This window comes from Grammomys surdaster, unplaced genomic scaffold (assembly GCF_004785775.1).
Source record: "Grammomys surdaster isolate TR1022 unplaced genomic scaffold, NIH_TR_1.0 123593, whole genome shotgun sequence".
Lineage (NCBI taxonomy): Eukaryota > Metazoa > Chordata > Mammalia > Rodentia > Muridae > Grammomys > Grammomys surdaster.
Window position 1 is genome coordinate 121,053 of NW_021618799.1, and position 21,403 is coordinate 142,455.

Consider the following 21,403-nt stretch of genomic DNA (forward strand, 5'->3'; position numbering starts at 1 on the left):
TGACTACACAATACTCTTCCCAAGGCTGCTGCTGTAGACCTGAGCCAAGCCATGACTACACAATACCCTTCCCAAGGCTGCTGCTGTAGACCTGAGCCAGGAGTGGACCATGAGAGCTGACCCAGACCAACCTTTGAAACTGGCCCTCTCGAAACCACCTCAGAATAAGGACAATGGCTCAGCTCCTGCTCTGCCACCTGATATCCCCTGATCCTGTGGATGCACATCTCTGCAGATTGTTCTGAACCTCTCTGACTGGTCAGATAAGTTAGCCTGGTGAGCAACCTTGTCCCAGGGCAGCTCCAGTTTCAGGGGAGTCAGAAATTTAACTTACTGCAGCCTAGAAGGAATCTGCCTTATCTCTTTCAGGTAATGAGAGTATAGTAGCCATAGACTTCATTGTGCTGAGATGGAAATGACCACACCAATAAAGCAGATTGTATTTCCTTTGGGAGATGGTCCCAGCCATTGATAGCCTGCAACGGCCAGCGGACAAAAGAATAATTTGTTCCTGAACCTGTGGGTCAAGAAAGCAAAGTCAGTCTTAGGAATCAGGTTGATTAATTGGCTGCAACATTCCTCGAAAAGCACAGAGGATTAGATTTGATTACTGTTGAAAAGGGAGGCATGCTTATGGTTTTAAATGAAGAATGGTGTTTTTATGCAGATCAGTAAGAAATACAATGGAGAAACACCAACAAAGTTATAGAAACGATTAAGGCTAGAGGTCCAAGTGAGACACAATGCTGTACAATCTGGACAGCATGGGGAGCCTGGCTGGCCCTGCTAATGGGGCTGTCATGATGAGAATGCTGGGACTTCTATTAGACCATGAATCTTCTTTTTAAATTACTTTTATATTTTTCAGTCCATTCCTTACCCACCTCCTGGTGGACCCTCCCATAGTTCCTCATCCCATTCCTTCTCCCCCTGTCTCCAAGAAGATGTCCCCACCCCACCCCCATCCAGGACTCCTCACTCCCTGGGACCTCAAGTCTTTTGAGGGTTAGACCTGTCTTCACTCACTGAGGTCAACCCAGGTAGTCCTCTGCTGTATATGTGTTGGGGGCCTTGAACCAGTTCTTGTATGCTGCCTGGTTGGTGACTCGGGGTCTGAGAGACCTCAGGAGTCCAGGTTAGTTGAGACTGTTAGTCTTCCTATGGGGTAGCCCCCCTCCTCAGCTTCTTCCAGCCTTTCCCTATTTCTACAACAGTGGTCCCCAACTGTAGTCCATTGGTTGGGTTTAAGTTTTTAGGTCTGTCTCAGCCAGCTGCTTTTTGGGTCTCTTGGAGGACAGCCATACTAGGCTTCTATATGTAAGCACACCATAGTATCAGTAATACTGTTAGACATTGGAGCCTCTCCTTGTGACGGATCCAAAGTTGGGCAGGTGAATGGACCTTATTTCCCTCAGTTTCTTCTCCATTTTTGTCTCTGCAGTTCTTTTAGACAGGAACAACTCTGGGTCAGAGTTTTTGACTGTGGGATGGCAATCCCATCCCTCTACTTGATGCTCTTTCTATTGGAGGACTCTACAAGTTCCTTCTCTCCACTGTTGGGCGTTTCATATAAGGTCCCTCCTTTTGAGTTCCGAGAGTCTCTCACCTCTAAAATTTATGGTACATTCATTCTAGAGAGTACCCCCCACCTCACACCTCCCAAAGTTGCATATTTCCATTTATTCTGCTGGTTCTGAGGGCTTCTCTTCTGTTCCCCCCAATACCTGATCATGTTCTTCTTTTCCCCTCTCCCTTCCCTCTCCCACACAGTTCCCCCTTCCTCTGGCTCCATGATTGCTTTCTTCTCCCTCCCAAGTGGGATTGAAGCATCCTCACTTGGGCCCTTTGGCTTGTTAACCTCCTTGAGTTTTGTGGAATGTATTCTGTATATTCTGTTCTTTTCTGCCTAATATCCACTTGTTAGTGAGTACATACCATCCATGTCCTTTTGGGTCTGAGTTACCTCACTCAGGATGATATTTTCTAGTTCCATCCATTTGCCTGCAAAACTCATGATGTCCTCGTTCTTAATAGTTCACATTTTCTGTATCCATTCTTTCATTGTGGGACATCTGGGTTGTTTCCAGATTCTGGCTGTCACTAATAAGGACGCTATGAACATGTGATACTGCCCTGAAATTCTAAAGGCTTTGTCAAAAAATTACATTGCTCTGCAAGATTCCACCCATCTTCATTCTTAAACTTGTGTAAGTTCTTTTTTTTTTTTTTTTTTTGGTCATCAGTACATTTTTACTAACTTAGCTGACAATTTGACACACTTGTATAAGGTATTATAAACATATTCATTCCTTCTGACTCTTTTTTATCCCCTTACACACCTAAAGCTACTATTCTCAAACAGTCCCTTGTACTTTCTTGTGTGTGTATGTGTTTGTGTGTGATTTTTTTATTAGATATTTTCTTTATTTACATTTAAAATATTATTCCCTTTCCTGATTTCCCCTCAGAAACAACCCCTATTTCATCCCCCTACCCCTGCTTCCATGAGGGTGCTCCCCTACCCACCCACCCACCCACCCACCCACTCCCACCTCACCACCCTGGCATTCGCCTACATTGGGGCATCAAGCCTTCACTGGACCAAGGGCCTCTTTTCCCATGTACATTCAAATTACCACATTCTGTATACTTTTTATCCATGTCACTTGCACCAGTTAATATTTCCAACAAAAATCCTTATGCACTTTTCAACACATTCTATTTTGAAACCCTTGTACTTTGGGGCTCTTAGGAGGCACAGATAGAGTTGATTGTTTAAAATATTTGTCAAATATTGGCATCTGTTGTATTGCTAGACCCTCAACCTAGAACTGACCTTAATACACACATGTAATTAAAATGGTATAAAAGCAAAAAGGATGGGATGGGGGTTTTAGGGAGGGGAAATGGGGAAATGGGATGACATCTGAAATGTAAATAAATAAAATATCCAAAATGGTGAAGGTTGATATGAACGGATTTAGCCATATTAGGTGCCTCGTTACCAGGGCTGCCTTCAGCTCTGCACTTGGCAATGGAGATTGTTGCCATCAAGGAACTTTTCATTGATCTTAACTACATGGTCTATATGTTCCAGTATGACTTTACCCACGGCAAATTCAGTGGCCCAGTCAAGGCTGAATATGGGAAGCTTGTCATCAACGGGAAGCCTATCACCATCTTCCAGTAGCCAGATCATGATAACATCAAATGGAGTAATGCTGGTGCTGAGTATCTCATGGAGTCTACTGGCTTCTTCACTGCCATGGAGAAGGCTGGGCCCACTTGAAGGGTGGGGCCAAAAGGGTCATCATCTCTGCTCCTTCTGCTGATGCTCCCATGTTTGTGATGGGAGTGAACAATGAGAAATATGACAACTCACTCAAGATTGTCAGCAATGCATCCTGCACCACCAACTGCTTAGCACCCCTGGCCAAGGTCATCCATGACAACTGTGGCTTCATGGAAGGGCTCATGACCAAGGTCAGTGCCATCACTGACACTCAGAAGACTGTGGATGGCCCCTCTGGAAAGCTGTGGCATGATGGCCATGGGGCTGCCCAGAACATCATCCCTGCATCCACTGGTGATGCCAAGGCTGTGGGGATGGATGGTCATTCCAGAGCTGAAAGGGAAGCTCACTGGCACGGCCTTCCATGTTCCTACCACCAATATATCTATTGTGGATCTGACTTGCAGCCTGTGGAAACCTTCCTAGTATGATGACATCAAGAAGGTAGTGAAGCAGGCATCTGAGGGCCCACTGAAGGGCATCCTGGGCTACACTGAAGACCAGGTTGTCTCCTGCAATTTCAACAACAACTCTCACTCTTTCACCTTTGTTGCTGGGGCTGGAATTGCTCTCAGTGACAATTTTCTAAAGCTCATTTCCTGGTATGACAATGAATACAGCTACAGGAACAGGGTCATGGACTTGATGGCCCACATGACCTCCAAGGAGAAAGAAACCCTGGACCACTCATACCAGCAAGGACACCAAGAGCAAGAGAGAGGTCATCGGTTGCTGAGGAGTCCCTGTCTCCAACACCGAACATCTCCCTGACAATTTCCATCCCAGACCCCCATAACAACATGGGGGGAGTAGGGAGCCCTTCTTACTCTCTTAAATACCATCAATAAACATTCGCTGCCCCCCCAATGGAATTTACCATTTACCTAGTATGTTTGTCATTGCAGTGTCTCTGTATGAAGTAGGACACCATTTTTCTATGAAGATGTGCCAGGCTAGAACAAGAGCCTTCATATGCTCTGCCCTCACTGCCTGAAATGCTTTTCCTTCACCTGGGAGATTTGTCACCTAAATCCCCAGACTAAAACCAATATATCAGAGGGACACGCACCAAATACCCACATTGAGCCTTGGTTCCCGATGAGGCAGGCCTGAGCAGTGTATGGTGGGTGCTTGAAAAGCAGAGTGGAGCCTCTGCTCTCTGTATTCAACAATCTGCTGTTGCCCTTCTGCTGTGCACTTTGTGTTCAGACAAAACAAGGTCATTGCAACCTAAGGTTGCTCTATCTTGGGCTTTCAAGATTCCAGACCATGATGGAAATTAACTTGTTTCCATATGCACTACATGGTCTTGGGTCTTTTGTCATAGAAACTCAACACAGATTAAAACCCTGCAGAGCACATGGATCCCTAGTGTCTAAGAACACATCTGACCTCCACCATAGGGAAGACTCTAAACCCTGCTTCCTCTCCCCTAGCTCCTCCTGCATCGGCTGCATTTTGGTGTTCTTTAGATGTCTAAAGGCTCAGGAAAGCAGGGCCTTTCTCTCTCTCAGAGTCATAGAAGGTCTTCACAAATGCTGATTAGAATCTCTAAAGGGCAGTCTAACTCCTCTCAAGTCTATAAACAAGACCCTTCTTAAATCATTCAACACTATCTTCCCACATAAAACCTCCCCATCCCCACGTCTATGTTATATAAGTCTATGTGTTTATGTAATTTGGCTGGCAGTTAATTTTAAAAGTAAAGATTGAAAGTGTTTTGATAAGTCAGATAAAGAAGTTTGTTGTAAAGCACACTTGGCTACCACTTACACTACATCAGCTGGTGACACAGTGAAGTTTGCTGAAGACTTAGGGCAGCTTAAGCCTTTGACTTTTACAGACTAGCTGAGCCAAACAGGATTTACATCCAGTAACTGTTTGGGCAATTAAGTGCCAAGTTCTAAGATCTAATTGTGAACTCTCTTCTGAGTCCACTGGTCTCTGTTTGTTTGACTTTGCATGTCGAGGACTGTGGAGGCCTGTAGAATGTGCCCACTGGGGACTTTTCTCTTCTGTACAGGGTTGGGAATGGAGACAAGGGCATAGTGTGGCTAAGCAAGTGCCTACTGCTGGGTGACCCCACACTACTGTATTAAGTCATGGTGTCTTATCACAGCAACAGTCGTCTTAACTAACACACATGACAAACATATGTATATGCACAAGATGGCCAGGGAAAGATAGTGACGTGTCTTCAGTTGTACTCTTACATATAAACATGAGCACATAGACATTATATATGTTTGTAAGTGTGTGTGTGTGTGTGTATGTTTGCACATGTGTGTATACATGCATATGTATGTGGTTATTTGACATTTTATTTTATTTAGTCTTATTTTATGTGTATGTAGATTGTGCCTGCATGAGTGTCTTATGCAGTCATGTTTGCTTTCCCTGTGGAGGTCACAGGAGAGCACTGGATCCTCTGGAAATGGAGTTACAGATGGGTGTTAGCTGCCCTGTGGTTGCTGGAAGAGAATCTGTGTCCTCTTTACAGCCGAGACCACCTTATAATTTTGAAATAGGGCCTCTTTCTGACCATGGGGCTTGCTAATTTGGCTAGATGGGCTGGCCAGTCAGCCCAGGAATACACTCTCTGGTGCTGAAATTACCAGGGGGCACTTTGTACATGGATGTTCTCACAGGTTCTGAGGGCTAAAACTCATGGACTCAAGTGAGCACACTCAGCAAGTGATTCACTGACTGGCCTGTCCCCCAAGCCCATCATGCTTCTTTCTTGAGAACCTGTAGCTCACACTGAAGGACTGAAGGGAGGTCAACTCCCAGGAGGAATATCTACGGATTCTCAGGAATTTTTCTGTGAGATGTAACAATACTGGCATTTATCCATATTCATTTATCTCCCATGCAACCATTCATGCCAGCGTGGGTTTATAGGTGATTTCACAATTATAATACATTCCAATATTATGTTATTTAGTTTGTTGCTCAAATTGTTTGACATTTGTCCATTAGGAGCTTGTTTGGGCTTCCTCATGGCAGTTTCCATAGACATTTATATAAGTGTGTGTTCTGTGTTCATGTGTTTATGTGTGTGTGCATGCGTGGGGGCAGAGGAGCCAAGATATCTCTCTCTCTCTCTCTCTCTCTCTCTCTCTCTCTCTCTCTCTCTCTCTCTCTGTGTGTGTGTGTGTGTGTGTGTGTGTGTGTGTGTGTATGCAGATGACAATTTTGAAGAGTCAGCTCTCTTCTACTACGAGGTGGGTTCAGAATTTAAACTCAGGTCTCCACCTTTAATCACTGAGCTGTCTCAACAGCCTCCCACCTTACTGTTCAGACAAGATCTGTTATTGAAACTGAAGCTCATATGGGATTAGAGGAACATGCCACCACTCTCACGGGTCCTCAGGATCTGAACCCAGGCCTTTATGCTTGCATAACAAGCGCTTTGCATACTTATCTGTTGGGAGCCGCGTACGCCATTCGACAATGGCGCGGCTCCGTGTGGGAGCCGCATACGCCAACTGTCAATGGCGGGGCTCCGTGAGGGAGCCGCACTCAATGGCACAGCTCAGTCAGGGAGCCGTGAGGTAAAGTGCGCCTGAGTAAGGCGCGCCGGCTCCCTGCTTCTCGGCTCTGACAGAGCCATGAATGGGAGCGCGCATGCGCAGGGCACGCCGGCTTCCCGCGCTCTGGCTTCAGTCAGAGCCAAGCCGAGTATGCGCATGCGCAAAGAGTAAAAATTACTATGCTAATTAAGCCTCACTCCAAGAACACTCTAAGAGCCAATGAGAAACTAGTATGCTAATTAGGCATCATTAAGGAGCCAATGAGCATGCAGTAAGTGCTCCCAGGACTCTATATAAGCCCATGGGTTCTGGGGTTCTGGGTCCTTCGCCACTACCATCTACAAGAGCTGTAACACCATCTAAGAGCTGTAACACCATCTAAGAGCTGTAACACCATCTAAGAGCTGTAACATCATCTGAAATTGCTGTAACCAGTAAATTGCTGTCAGAAGAATCCTGAAGTGTGGCGTGTTCTCCTTTTCGGCGAGGCGGCGCGTCACACTTATCCATCTCATTGGATGACCCTATTTATGTGTGTGGTGCTGTGAAATAACCCCAGGGCTTCGTACATGCTATAAACAATACTCTACCACTGTTGTAGGGAACTAATGACAAATGCCAGGTGAGAAGCACAGTTTCTGCTCACAGTTTGAAGAGACACAGTCCATCACAGTGAGGTAGGCACAGTGCAGACACTGGAGGTGGATGGTCACAGCTACAGTCAGGAAGCAGAGAGGCATGAATGGTTCTGCTCAGTTTGTTGTCCCCTTTCCACTCCATCTATGTTCATAGTCCACACTGCCACATGAAAGTCAATCTACCCACATCAATTGACCTAGCCTAAAAACTCTCACTCAGAGCTTTGTTTCCATTGCAACTCTCAACTCAGTCAAAATGATCATCAAGATTAACCATCACACGCTGCGATCTGGGTGAGCTTGCATTTAAGAGCTCTCTGACTCAATAAACGGGTAGTACAACTGACAATCTCCTTTGTGCTAAAATGTCTTCCTTAGGGTAAGTAGGTTGGTCTGAAGTTGAGACTGTCTACACACAGCACTGCCTGTGGCCTGTGGAGCAGTATAGTTTACAGCCAGGCAGTCAACATTAGCATATAGGTGGTGGACAACCGAGTCTCTATGTACAGTGGTGAATCCCTCAGTCTACTGCTCACTGCTCTCACCACATGGACTCTGCTGTTCAAATATCTTTGAGACATGCTTACTGACAGAGCTAAGAGGGGACAAGGTGAGCAGGACAACAGGAATGAGCAACTGTGGAGTGGAGCAGAATTTGTGGTACAAAACATCACCAGCCCCCGAGGATGCCCACATGGCCAGGGTCTACCCTGGCTGAGAGTCATCAATGGGAGATGGTGCCTTCATATCCTCAGCTTCCAATTCAAAAACATCAGCAGCTTTGAGGATTGGAGCCAGGAGAGGTGAGGAGTGTGACCAGGAAATAGAGGTGGCAAGAGGGACAGGACCACAGGACATTTGGCTCAGTACTTCGGCTGCTTACAAAGGGCAGCTCTAAGCCCTTCTTGGCAAAGGTACAAACAGAAACAGAATAGTTTCTTCTCTCCTAAAACTGATGATATCAGGCTATCTCAGGCTATTTGTTCTTAAGATTGTGAGGGGCCTGTATCCTCATGGCTCTATGCAAGTGGGAAGGTGATCCAGAGATGCTATTTTCTTGCCAAAGGTATTTGGAGCTCCTGGGAGGCAGGGTTGGTGTGGATTTGACTGGGGAAAGGGCTACAATGTTTTATAAGGAAGTGGATCTGCTCTGAGAAGAGCATTTAGCACTCTCCACTATGAAGGGGACACTTCTTCTACTGGCCTTTCTGGTGATTGGAGAGCTGGGCTTCCGGACAGGTGAGACCAGGACCCTTGATTAACCCATCTCAGTCTCATGTACATCTCTAAGTGGGGCCTGAGATAGATCTAGGGGTCCTCAGGAGGCCACTGGCAAGGATCTACAGAAGAATGTTGATGCTTTCTGCTCAGGGTGACAACAGTTGGGTGGGTTTGACAGGGAGACATAGGTGTGCTGGTGATGATGGTCATGACGAAGGGCCTTTAGATACACAGTTGAAGCTAGGGCAAGTGTGTGAATTTCATTAAGGTCAGATATGGAGGCCTGTCCACTTGTGTATCTTTTCCTGCTAGAATCGTGTGTCTTGTGCAATCCATGTTGCATCTGGGAGGCTGCAGCCTTTGGGAGGGCAGGACTGTGGGCAAGATCAGTTAAGACATTTGTAGATTGAGGCAAGGTAACATGAGCCTCTGAGTCTGTCAGATCTCTCTCTCTCTCTCTCTCTCTCTCTCTCCCTTTCTTTATCTCTTTTCCCAGTGATGTAGCCACTCATTTTTACATACATGAGTACGTTCTGGCTCTCTTAAGACACACTGGAAGACTGGATCAGATCCACTTTCAAATGGTTTGAGACAAAATGTGGTTACTTGGAATTGAAGTCAGTATCTCTGGATCTTAACCACTGAGCCATCTCTCCATTTCCCAGCCTGTGATCTGTTAAGGATGTTTTTCTGTCTGTGTCTGTAGCAGAAGCATGCGTTCCTTTCTTTGGTATCTATTCGAAGATTGTCTCTGGAAGCAGTTTGTGGTTGAAGAAGGAACTTTCTTTTTTTGAACCTACTGAAGAGGAAAAGGCAGCCTTTCAAAAAATCCAGGACTGCTACAAGGAAGCAGGATTTAAAGCTAAACTTCAAGATGCGAAATTTATGGTAATGTCCTTGCTACCTCCACTCACCCATGCAGCAAATGGTAGAAGGCTGTGTACAAATGATCAATGCAACTATTAAGATGTGTAGGTGACCAGCAACCAAGAACTCAAATCCTTGCCCACCACAGCACATGTCAAAGCAGCATTCCAGGTACACATCCAGCCTGTTCCATGCATGTTCCTGCAATTAACTCCCACATGCTGGGTAAACCTTGGGTTCTCACTCATAGTAGGAACAGGGGACTCATTGTCTGACTTCTGCACACGTGTGGTACCCCCAGCTCTACACTAAGATGCATGAAACTTCGTTCTACTTCCCAGTGTCTTTTTAGAATCCCCCTTCAGTCTACTCCCCTGCCTCAGATGATTCCCCTTCTGCTGGCATCTTCTGAGCTACAGCCAGAACCTCCCTCAATGTCTTAAATGCCACCCCACACCAAGAGTGTCTGCAGCTGTTCACCTCAGCTGTCTCCTGATATCTCTTGTTTCAATCATATCTGGGTTGCAGAGATGAATATTTTGAATGGTGCAGCTCTGTTCTGTTCTCAAAATACTTTTAGTTTGAGTGCCAGGTCCTTCTAAACCACAGTGCTACCCAAAAAGAAATTTCTTCTAACACTCCGACACAGGGGAATGTATTTTTAATGTGACCATTCAGCCAATCTGCCTAGAGAGATGTCCTCAGGTATAGGAGACATCACCAAAACTCATACTCAGCTATCATCTTCTCTCTCTCTAGATGAAGTCCCCATCATGCCTCCCAGAGCCTTCTCCCCTTCTCCCCTCCCTGGCTATGGCAGCTTTCAGGCTTCCTCCTGAAGGTTGGGGGTGGGCTCAAGTTTCCTTAAGGCAGACTTTGTTGCTGCATACTGAATCACTGCAGGAGATTTTCTTTCCTGTGGATGAGGAATGATCTCATCCTGGGTGCCTGGGAAGCCCTGCTGAGGTCTTGCACCTTGTCTGTAGCCACCTAAGTCCCTGTCTCTTTTTGTTTTCCAGAAATCCTTGCTCCTCAGCACAGAATGCAAGACATACTATGGCGACCAACTTGCAATGAAAATTAAGAATGGGTTGTCCAAGATTTGGGTGTATTAGAAGTTAATGGGTTTTAGGCAATGCATCTTTGCAACTTGTCTAATCCAAGTGCTATCTTGTAGATCTGTCCTCTTTCTCTCCTGAAGTTGGATTCCTGACACCTGTGCCCTCATCCTTCAGTCTAATAAATGCTTGAAGCTCTGTTCTGTGCCCTGTCTTTGTGCTGAACAGGGATCTTGTGAGGTCTTCAGTGGATCCAGGAGACAGTGAGAGAAATGACTTGTGTTGTCACATAGACCACGATGAGTGCCACTGACTAGTCATGTGATAATGGGAGAGCCACTGTACCCTTCTTTTTTGTTGCTCTGTAGCCCAGGCTGCCCTGGAACTAACATAGATCCATGTCTTCCTCCCCAGTGCTGTCATTATAAGTGTGAGCCTCTGCGCTCAGTTTACTCAGTTGTATAATACTGTTGAGACTGGGGTTGTCTGATGGTAAATAGCATGTAAGCAGCCACAGGCTTCACCAGGCTGGCAGAACAAAGGAGGTGAACAGACACTCAACTCATGTGTTGACTCCAAGCTTTATCACAAGACTGTGGGCTCCTTATGTCCAGTTATAACCGTGGAGTAACTCAGGGATCACATGGGTGCTTCTCAGATTCTCTTGGTTTGCGTGTGAGAGTCAACATTTGGCACACTCTGGTTGCTTTAGCAAGTTCCAAGACAGCCATGTCTATGTAGAGACACCCTGTGTCAAAAACAAAACCAATAGGCTGGAGAGATTGCTTAGCAGTTAAGAGTTGGCTGCTCTTCCAACAGATTTGAGTACAATTCCCAAGAATCACATGGTGTCTCACAACTATCTGTGATGTGAAGCAGGATATTTATTATGCTACATTGTATTCACAGTGGAGCTTGGTGATTAGGCAGTAGAAGAGGAATGGAGCTGGGATAGAAAGAGAGGAAGGGTAGGGGAGGAAAATGGAAGGGGAGGGAAAAATAGAGGAAGTTGATGAGAAGAATGAGGCTATCCTCCATGGAGATCCACCAATGGGTTGAAAGCTGTCCTGTGTAGCAACTTTTATCAAAAGATTAGATATTGGGTAACAACTCTAATTGCATGGGCATCTTATTAATTGAGCATTTCTAAATACATAAATCCTTTCGATAACCATTAAGCTTTAAGAGTCTCTTTTTTACTGGGTACTGATGGCAGATATTGTCTGGGATTTGTAGGACCATGATAGGATGGCTGGTTTTGGTCGAAGCCCTGGCTGGAAATAGCCTGGAGACCCAACAGGTGTCCATTGCCTCTGAGGGATGGTCATCTACTCCACTGCCCTCACAGAATCCAGGCTCCTGACACATGGCGTGATCTCCATTTGATCTGCAGCTTGCAGTCATTTTTGGCTAGAGAGGTCATGACTACAAGCTTCAGCCTCAAGAGATTTCCATATTCATGAGTTACCTAAAGGCCAGGGGGCATAGCTAAATTTAGTTATTCCTTTTCCCAGCCCCTCCTCTTTCCCCTTCCCTATTTAAGTCACGCCTGCCCTGGCTTAGACTGGGGAGTGCACATCCAGATCCAACTACCACACCATGGCAATAAAAACTCTTGGAATGCATGGACTTCTTGCATCGTTGGGGTGTGTCGTTTCCAATGCTTCCAGCCCTTGGAACCCACAGACTTCTCGAGTTATTGAGACCTTCCAGGATGGACCCCCCAACCAGGTTTCCACCCCGGATTTTCCCACAGGGATTCAACTGAACTTTGTGGATGCAGCATGGTGGATTGGCAGAGCCATACAACACTCTGGCATCTCTTGGGTGCCAGGGCCTGCTCATACAGCTAGCTGAAGCCCTAGTTGGAGCTGAGGAGCAGCAGGAACATGGTGGTTTCCCAGGAACAAGTTAGAACAGGTACAGTTTTCTAAATATCACTCCTACAGTGATGCTCTCTTCTTGTGTGTCTGAAGACAGCAACAGTGTACTCATATCCATGAAATCAATAATTCCTTAAAAGAAACCCAAAACTTAATAAGAAACAAACATTTTAATGCAGACAGAGCTAGGAGTTCATGTCCAGTGAAAGGAAAAAGAAGGTTCAATGGGTAGAGTGCTCCTGTGTGTTATTGGGGACCTGAGTTCAACACCCAGAATCCATGTAAAGCCAGACTTGGCAGCATGTGTCTGTAGTCCTAGTGCTCCTGTCGAGAGATGAAGACAGGTGAATTCCAAGAAGTTTGTAGACCAGTTAGCCCAGCAGTCCACAAAGTCAGACTGCCGGAGACCTGTCCTAAACCATGGGTGAGGATTGTCCTCTGACCATGCACACACTGTGGTATGTGTATGCCTGCTCTCCCTCAAACACTCACACACAAAACAGCAGCCACACAGCTAAATGAGAGAGGAATGGCAAGCAATGTTAAGAAAAATGATGAACTCCATTAGTTATAATGGACAGAGAGCATAATAGCACAAGTCTTATTCTGTATAATAGTAGCAGAAATTGAGAAGACAAGTTGAACAGAGCAAGTGCTGGTGGACAAGCTGAGGGACCGGAAGTCATACAAACAGGAAACATTGCTCGGTGTGTAAGATTGGCAAGCATGGAGACTTTCATCTGTTTCCTGATGTGACATGAAAACACCTAAGGCTTCCTAAGGAATGTTGGCTGGTCCTTAGAAAGACCAAATGACCTCCCCAGGGACAAAGATCTCACAGGTAAACCAATGACTACTTAGCAAACAGACCATCTCCAACTTGTTACATCCATCCTAGTATTTTTCCAAAACACCATCTCAAGACCAGGCATGGTTCTGAGTCTGAAATCTGTTGGCATTATCCAAACTAGGAAATCCTAGGACAGTTTGCTGTGCCCATGGAATCCCCAAACAAAAGGTGAGGCATCCTCATGTCTTTCTGTCTCCTGATCAACACTGATCTGCCTCACACAGATCTGTGTGGCATGGCATGTTTGCCTTCTTTTGGGTCATATAAGTAGTATATTCTTTTGTTGTTGACCTTCCTGTGCCATCATGTATAGAAGGTAAAGTCTCACCTGTAAAAATGAGACAAGTAGGCCTTTGATGCCGGCATATTGACAGAAGGATGGCACAGGTCAATGCTCAGAGTAGCTTTATTTGCAATGGTGCCATTGCAAATGAGGGAGTGATGGAAAGGAATGAGCCAGAGACTTCTGAGTAACACAAGCTGATAATTTATTTCTCTGCCAATGAAATCAATTAATTCAAGCCACATTAGACTACATTAAAAGGAGGTTTATTGGGAGGTTACTCTCAGGCAAGTTCACTAGACCGATGGACTGAGGCCAGGAAAGTCACCATGGAGAGGGATCAGGAGAAAAGAGAGAAAGGGGTCTTGTGTGTGCAGAAAGAGAAGAGAAGGAGGAGAAGAGAGAGAGAAGCAGGAAGGATGAGACTAAAAGATCTGGGTTATATATGGAGGAGCCTCTGGGGAAGGGCAGCACAGCTGGAAAGTTTAGGGTTGGCGGCAAGACATGCCAAGAAGAAATGCTGAGAGAACCTGGAGAACAAGTTTAATTTGAAATGCAAAATATGCAACTGATTCCCTTGTTTTGGGGTCAGAAATCAAACAAAAGTCAAAAGCCAGAGATGGAAGGGGAAGACAACAAAAATATCTAATGGGAAATGAAGGAATAGATTAAGCCTTGGCCCCTGTCTTTCGAAAGAACACACTGGTGGACAGTGGGGAGGTCCCTGGTACCAATCACAACTCAACACTGACATGGAGCCACCCCTGACTCTTTCCTGGCAAGAACTAGTCCCCTAGTGTCACATCTACCTTGTCAATCACCCATGCTTGTTCCTTCAATCCAGCTGGACAAATAGATGATTCCTAGAATATACAAGTCATATTCAGAAGAAAATGCAACAGCACAAGGTGACCCTTCCTCACACCAACATACCTCACACCATAGGACAGGAAAGTAGTCATTACAAAGAAGCTTAAAGGGTTGGGGGTGCATCTCAACAATCAAATGCTTACCTAGGACATACTGAAGAGAGAGAGAGAGAGAGAGAAAGAGGATAGCTTTTGGTTTTAGAAACCAGGGAAAAGAAAAAATGTTCATGGAAATGGCTTGGCAGCATGGGGCAGGACAATTCCAGGTTGTGTTCCTGCCAGGATGAAACTTTGCCTGGAAGGATCTCTGGCTTGTAGGAAGACTGCTCTCCTGCATCATTCCCAGCCGGGCTTCTGAGTCCTAGGTTGAGGGGCTACACGATGATAAAGACAGGTGCTCAGGCAGTCCATGACCCACAGCACCTATGCTGGTAAACCAAAAAGGAAGTAGGACCTATGGATGAGCCCAGGAACCATAGTAACTCTTGGAAAAAGAGGAAGAGCCTAGCCCAGGAAGCAGGAGAAGCAATGTGGGCTGTCAGGGCAGAGTTCTCAAGCACCATGTCATGGTATTGACTATGTCTCATCCAGAATCCTCCAGGAGAAATGCACAGCCACACCCTCAAAGATCACACTGCCCTACAGGAGAAAAAAAAAAACAGTGTCCTTCAGCTTTCCACCCCTAGTCTATCCAAAATGTCCCAAAGCAGGTACCTGCCCCGACCCCTGCCATGCCCTTACTTCGATGGAGATTATGAGACTGGTGAGAGGCTGCCCTGCTCTTTCTTCTATTGGTCATCCTATTGTCCATATCCAGGAAGTCACATGAGCAGACAAATGCCATCTCAAGTGCTGGGCCTGGCCTGAAGGCCCCATCCTATTCCATGACTTACACTCATTCCCAATCAGCTTCCTCTCATTCCCACACAGACTCAGGCTTGCTTTTTTCTCTTAGTCCTGGGAATATCATTTTACTGCCCTTCAAGAGCATCACTGTGTAGATCAACTTTCCTAACTACCCCAGGGCTCCCAGCAAAGGCATCCTGAGTACTTGGGGCATGGAGCCATGGAGGCCATTCTGTTCTGGCTCACAGTACTTGGGGAAGCTTTGCCTTATTCTTAGCATCAACCTCAGTCAACTATATGTACTTATAGCATGTACCTAGGTCTTTGACAAGTCTATTGCACAAGCAATCTATTAATATCTCAGCCATCAAAGCCTAAGGCATAATATTTTTGTGCACTCTATATAGCTTCCTCTGTGTTATTCATTTGATGATTTCTCTGCTCTCATATCTGGTTTTAATCCAGACCTGGCATTGTAATGCTTATTCTAAATGTCTTCTGTTTCAATGTTGTATAAACATTGCTCCCCATTTATTCTCTGATTTGTTAATAAAAAAAATTGACCATCCAATGGCTGAGCAGAAGAGAAAACAGGTCTGCTCTTCCACCAGCCAGATGTGGTGAGTAGAGAAGAAAAAGAGAGAATTCAGCCACCAGGAGAGGGTCTTAAGGAGACACCATGGAAAAACACTTGGAGCAAAGACAAACAGATCAATAGTAAAATGTATCTCAGGGATTTTCATTGGGAGCCAGCCAGGTTAACTTATAGGATTAGAGTGTGTTGTTGGACATATTTAATGCATCACCCAATCTGCCTTGTTCTTAGCCAGCTACCTGTCTGGACAAGGCCTGAGGCCACGAGTAGCAGCATGTTCTGACCACGGCTCGACTCAGACTGCCAGCTCAGATGGGCCAGGAGTACCTACCCTGGCACCCACAGGAGGCTAGTGTGGGAGATGGCTTTGCCAATCTTCCATGCTGTCTCCATAAGCCTGGGATGAGCCCAGACCATCCCGCCATCCATGTGGTATCCGGTAGAAATAAGACTCTAATGCATAATATTATCCAAAGGCTTTATATAATTAAAAATGCTCAATAAACAAGATGCCCATGCCAGGCAGTGATGGTGCACCCCTTTAATTCAAGCACTGGGGAGGAAGAGGGAGGTAGAGTTCTGAGTTCGAGGCCAGCCTGGTCTACAGAATGATGTTAGGATAGCCAAGGCTGCACAGAGAAACCCTGTTTCGAAAAACCCAAAAACAAAAAAGATGCCCATACAATTAGAGTTGTTACCAAAAATCTAACCTTTATATAAGATGTTACCAGGACTGTGTTCGATGCATGTGAGGTCATTCATGGCTCCTATATTTTCTCATTAAATGAACTGTCTATTAATAACAGTAAACACACCTTTTATGGGCTATATGTATACATTTATAAGAAATATAAAAGTATGTATGGGGGAAACTGTAACAAATTGTTGACGTAATAGATTAAATATCAGTATTTTTTAATAATCAATTTTATTATTATTTGGGATAGGAAATATTTCATTAAGTTCTCTTTTAAAATACCTTTATGATCTTAATCTATAATTTTATATTAACATAGCAACAGCTTCAAAACAGGATGTTAAAACTTGTTTTCAAAATAAAGAAATATAAGTCTATATTAATAATTTTTTCCCAAAGGACTGTTATAAAACAGCCAACAACTAATCAATCTATATAATATATAGATTAATTATAGCTTCTTTTACTTTTTGTAAAATTACTCCTCTTTTGTCAATTTATTGTTGAGGGAAATTAGGATTTGTATCTCTCTTGAGAATATTAAACAGAGGCTTAAATTCTTTTGTGGAGAGCTTAAAATAAGATCTTAGCCAATTAGCATCTCCTAGAAACTTTTGAAAATAATTTAAAATAAGTAAACTATCTTTTCTTATTTGAATTTTCTGTGTCACAATTTATTTAGGAATATAGCTGATGTCACAGATATTGAAAAGATACTGTCTTTGGATGTTTTCTGGAGCAACAAATACTCGCTAAAATTTTAATGCTCATTGTATGAGAGCAAAGGCTTGTATTAAAACTCCTTTAGAGGGATCAACTAATGAGCCAATTGTGTAACAAAAGGAAGGTGTTCATCAGGGTCTTGTATGATCCATATAAAAAACTCTTACTGAGATCTCTTTTATATATCTGGTTTTTCAATGTCTCTAATTCTGAATTACCAGTTTTAATCCAGCTTTTTGTTACCAAATTATAAATTTGTAATCATACCCAATAATATATAACCAGGACATATAGAGCATACTTATATTTTTTTAAAAAACAATTAAGAATAAAAATAAATGTACATCTAAACATTTTTTTCTTTTCTTTTTAGCTGTAATTTTAAGAGAAAAGCACCCTTTCACTTATCAAACTGAGAAAACCCACTATCACCTCCCTTACTACAGAACCCAAAAAGCTGTTGGCATCCCTCCAAGAGCAGCCTGTGTCTTACTCCCAGCCACAGAGCAAGGAAACTTATCACCTTCCATTCATTATTGTTACTTCTAAGTAAATTTCAAACTAAATCGAACAAGCAGTTTTAACCAGTTTTTCTTTTGAACATGAAACATAGAACAACCGCCATTCAAACAACAAGGCAAAGACAGACAAATGACACACCTGGACAAATTAGCATGCCAATGGCAGACAATAAACTGAGAAAGCAGGACTGATAATTTCCCCAATGAGAGCCAGAGAGATCAGGGCATCCCCTGATCATCTCCTGCTCTCCGGAAGGCTCTGTAATAAGCTTTTTGTTTTTCTTTTGCTAACATGCCAGAGAGAAGGCAACTACTTTCACTTTCACCCTTTCTCTCTCATATTCAAGGTTTAACTTTTTATCTCCTCCTTAGGAGGTATAACTTTTTTTTTTTAATCAATAGTCCCCTCTTGGTAAAACTACACTAATGAAAGCAAAGAATTTTTAAAGATCATTTTTTCTTAGCCCTAGTTACTCATGAATAGTGACTGCTTAGAGAAGATTTGTCCCATGTCTTTTATTAACCCTAATTCCTTGCACCTGAGGTGACTCACTCCTTGAGGGTGTCATGAAAATACCTGTCCCAGGGTCCTTTTACCTCAAGGTGTTGCTGCTCTGATCCTCCCAAGGATTGTCTCACAGTTAGGTGGACTGTGGTATCTTTCTGAATAGGAGTGCTCTCAAGCACCTCTGGGGAAAGACATCTCACTTGGGTGTTCCTTTGCAAGTCACTCTAAAAAGTGCTCTTAGATTGGGAGTGCCTTCATGCACTCTGGGCAGCCACCCTCAACACTTCAGGAAAACTGGTAGGTCTACCTTTCCCTTAAGAGTTGGTGGTCCCTCTTCTGAAATCTGCTCAAGCACATGAATGCTGGGGAGCAGAACATCTCGTCTTCAAGCCCCAGAACATAGGGAATCAGAATGTCCTGTCCAGCAGGGCATTAAACAGGGGTCTGGAGAGATCATCTGAAAGAGAGTGTGTGGGGGGGGGGAGGGAACAGGTTGACACAAAGAACAGCGGCTTGTCTATAGGCTGATCAAATCACCGATTTTACTTTGTCACACAGGGGTTATATACACATAAAGGTACGATGTGGGGAAGGGGATGACGCAGGAGAATAGATGTTCAGGGGGAGTACAGATATCTTCCAGAACAGAGTGTCAGCTGGGTGAAGGTTCCAGGGACAGGTCACTATGACTCTGCCTATGATTCACTTGTTCTTATCTAAGTTGATATTATCCACTAAGGCTACTCTAGGTCTATGAGTATCCACAAGATTTATGGCTACTTGTTCTCTTCCAGGCTGGTAAATTTCCACCAAAGCTGCCTGTTTACAACATCTTATAGCTATCTGTTTCAATATTTTTCCACAGAGACCCAAGACTTTGTGTTAGTAGGCTGACTTAGTTAGGCCTATTGCTGATTTTAGGCCTTCAGTGTATAAGCAAGGCTACCCCTGACATCTCCTCCCTTCTCCAAGTATAGAAGGACTGTGGCAATTCTAGACTTGCAAAGGTGGGGATAGAGGCCTGACCTCCAAAAAATAAAGAGAACCTTGTAATGGCTCTGGTCCTCCTGTCGTTGTTCAGTGAGGCATGAGGGCCATACTCATCCTGATGTCTTTTTCCTGGAGAGGGAATGCTTTTGACATCAACACCTATGCAGTCAGGCTTGTCCCTCAGGGAATCCAGAAAGATATTTTATTTTTTATATTCCCTTGCAGTGCTTACCCTCTCAGCCTAAGTAAAAATTTAGGTAGCCAGTGAGAGGGAGTTCTTGGTGGTTTATCCATATAGTGGTATATGTTGAGTCCTTCATCTAAATAGGGTTTTAATTCACTGGCTCCAAGTGAATTAAAGTGGTTGAACCGCTAGTCATTGCCTGTGGGAGGATAGTCCATTCATATCCTGAAGCTGGTCTAGAGTTGTTAATGGGAGGTACTGAGAATGGAAAGCATTTGCAGTCTCAGAGGTGAAGAGGGATGGGAAAACAGCTATCTTTTATGTCTGTTGCTAACAGGGGAACATTTGGAGGGAATGCTGAGATGTGGGGTAGCCCTATTTGTGGAGAGCCCAGACTCACATGGTTTTGTTAATTGCCCTCAAATCTTGTAATAATCTTCATCCCCCTGAGCTCTCTTTTAAGTGAACACAGGAGTATTCTATGGATGGCATGAAGGGCTCATGTGCTGTAGCAACAGATATTCTTTTACCATCCGTATGAGGACTCTCAACTTCTCCCTTGATAGAGGTCACTGTGGGACCTAGACAGATTCATTGGAGAGCCGCTCGAGGCAGGGAGTATTTAATCTAACAGTGACCCCTAGAATCAGGATGATTTGGAGGAGGGTTTTAGGGTCTCCTTTCATTATAGGTAATGTCCTCTATCTTGATGTTGTCTCTTTCTGGTTGGGTGGTTAGAACTACCTCTAAGGCTTGCAAGATGTCACTCCCTAGAAGATTGGTGACTATTTGGGCCACTAGGGGGTGTATGAGGGTGGTAACTCCATCTGGGTCTTCCCACATGTAGACATGTTTGGTGATGAATGTGTGAGAGGTACACCCTATACCTAGGAGCTGGGGCCCAGGGATCAGTTGCCCATCACATAGGATCTCTTGCTTTCTTAAAATTGCCTTGTCTGCTCCAGTATTGTAAGACTCTGCTGAGCCTTAGCTTACTGAGGACCTCCTGAGTGAACCACATGTAGCTGAGAATCTGTGGTTTAAAACTCACGCTGGGCGCGTGGCAGGTCAGGTGTGTCCGTGACCTGCGGCCAAGGCAGTCCCTGGAGCAGTGGCCGAGTCAGTGGTCCACAGGACTCAGAGGTGTGAGCTGCCAGTGAACTGCAGGTGCAGGGAAAGAACTCGTGTGCGTGGTGTGTGTGGGGGGTGGCTATTCGGCCCCTCCTGCATGCCTCAGTGATGGCAGTGTCCCGGAAACAGGGGTGCAGAGACCCAGCATAGCTCAGCGGCTGGGGAGGGAGTCCCCGGAGCAGGAATGGAGGCAGCCCGTGAAGGCCTGGGTTCATGGGCCACTGCTGCTGGGGAGGGAGCCCTGTGGATGGCCGAAGCAGGGAGCGCGAAGGAGGCTTTGCCGAGGGTGAGTTTCCCACTTACACAAGAGAGTCCAAAGTTCCAGGAGACACGTGGAATCGAAGACATGGAAGTTTTATTGGTCATGATAGTTGTATCTGAATGAAGTGCTCTCCCACAGAATGCCAGGAGGGGCCCCCTTATATTGGGGAGTGGGAAAGAGGAGGGGCTAGGGAGATGAAAATTTAGTTATCTATGCCCCCGGCCTTTAGGTAATTCATCAATATGTAAATCTTGGGGCAGAGGCTTGTTAGTCACACCCTCTACCTGTGCCTTACATGACCCACTATGTAGGTTAAATGGAGGTGAGACTGCATGTTAGGTCTCTGGGTTCTGGGGGCGTGGCCAAACATTCCAGGATATCTTCTAAAGCCCGACAAGAATCGATGCAAAAAGCAATAGGAATTTACTGTTCCAACAAGTTGGGGTTGTCCT

At 44.8% G+C, this 21,403-nt stretch overlaps 1 protein-coding gene across 1 annotated transcript; it reads left to right on the top strand.

The window, feature by feature from the left end:
- The first annotated feature begins 8,641 nt into the window (after positions 1–8,641).
- On the top strand, positions 8,642–10,666 carry LOC114636346 (secretoglobin family 2B member 2-like). Its single transcript, XM_028784481.1, has 3 exons — positions 8,642–8,702; positions 9,391–9,572; positions 10,571–10,666. The coding sequence occupies exons 1-3, from the start codon at positions 8,642–8,644 to the stop codon at positions 10,664–10,666; spliced, it is 339 nt and encodes a 112-aa protein (XP_028640314.1).
- Positions 10,667–21,403: the final 10,737 nt, after the last annotated feature.

Coding starts and splice junctions, on each gene's coding strand:
- LOC114636346 (XM_028784481.1), top strand. CDS start 8,642: ATGAAGGGGACACTTCTTCTACTGGCCTTTCTGGTGATTGGAGAGCTG. Junction 8,703..9,390: donor AGAGCTGGGCTTCCGGACAG/GTGAGACCAGGA, acceptor CTGTGTCTGTAG/CAGAAGCATGCGTTCCTTTC. Junction 9,573..10,570: donor TTCAAGATGCGAAATTTATG/GTAATGTCCTTG, acceptor TTTGTTTTCCAG/AAATCCTTGCTCCTCAGCAC.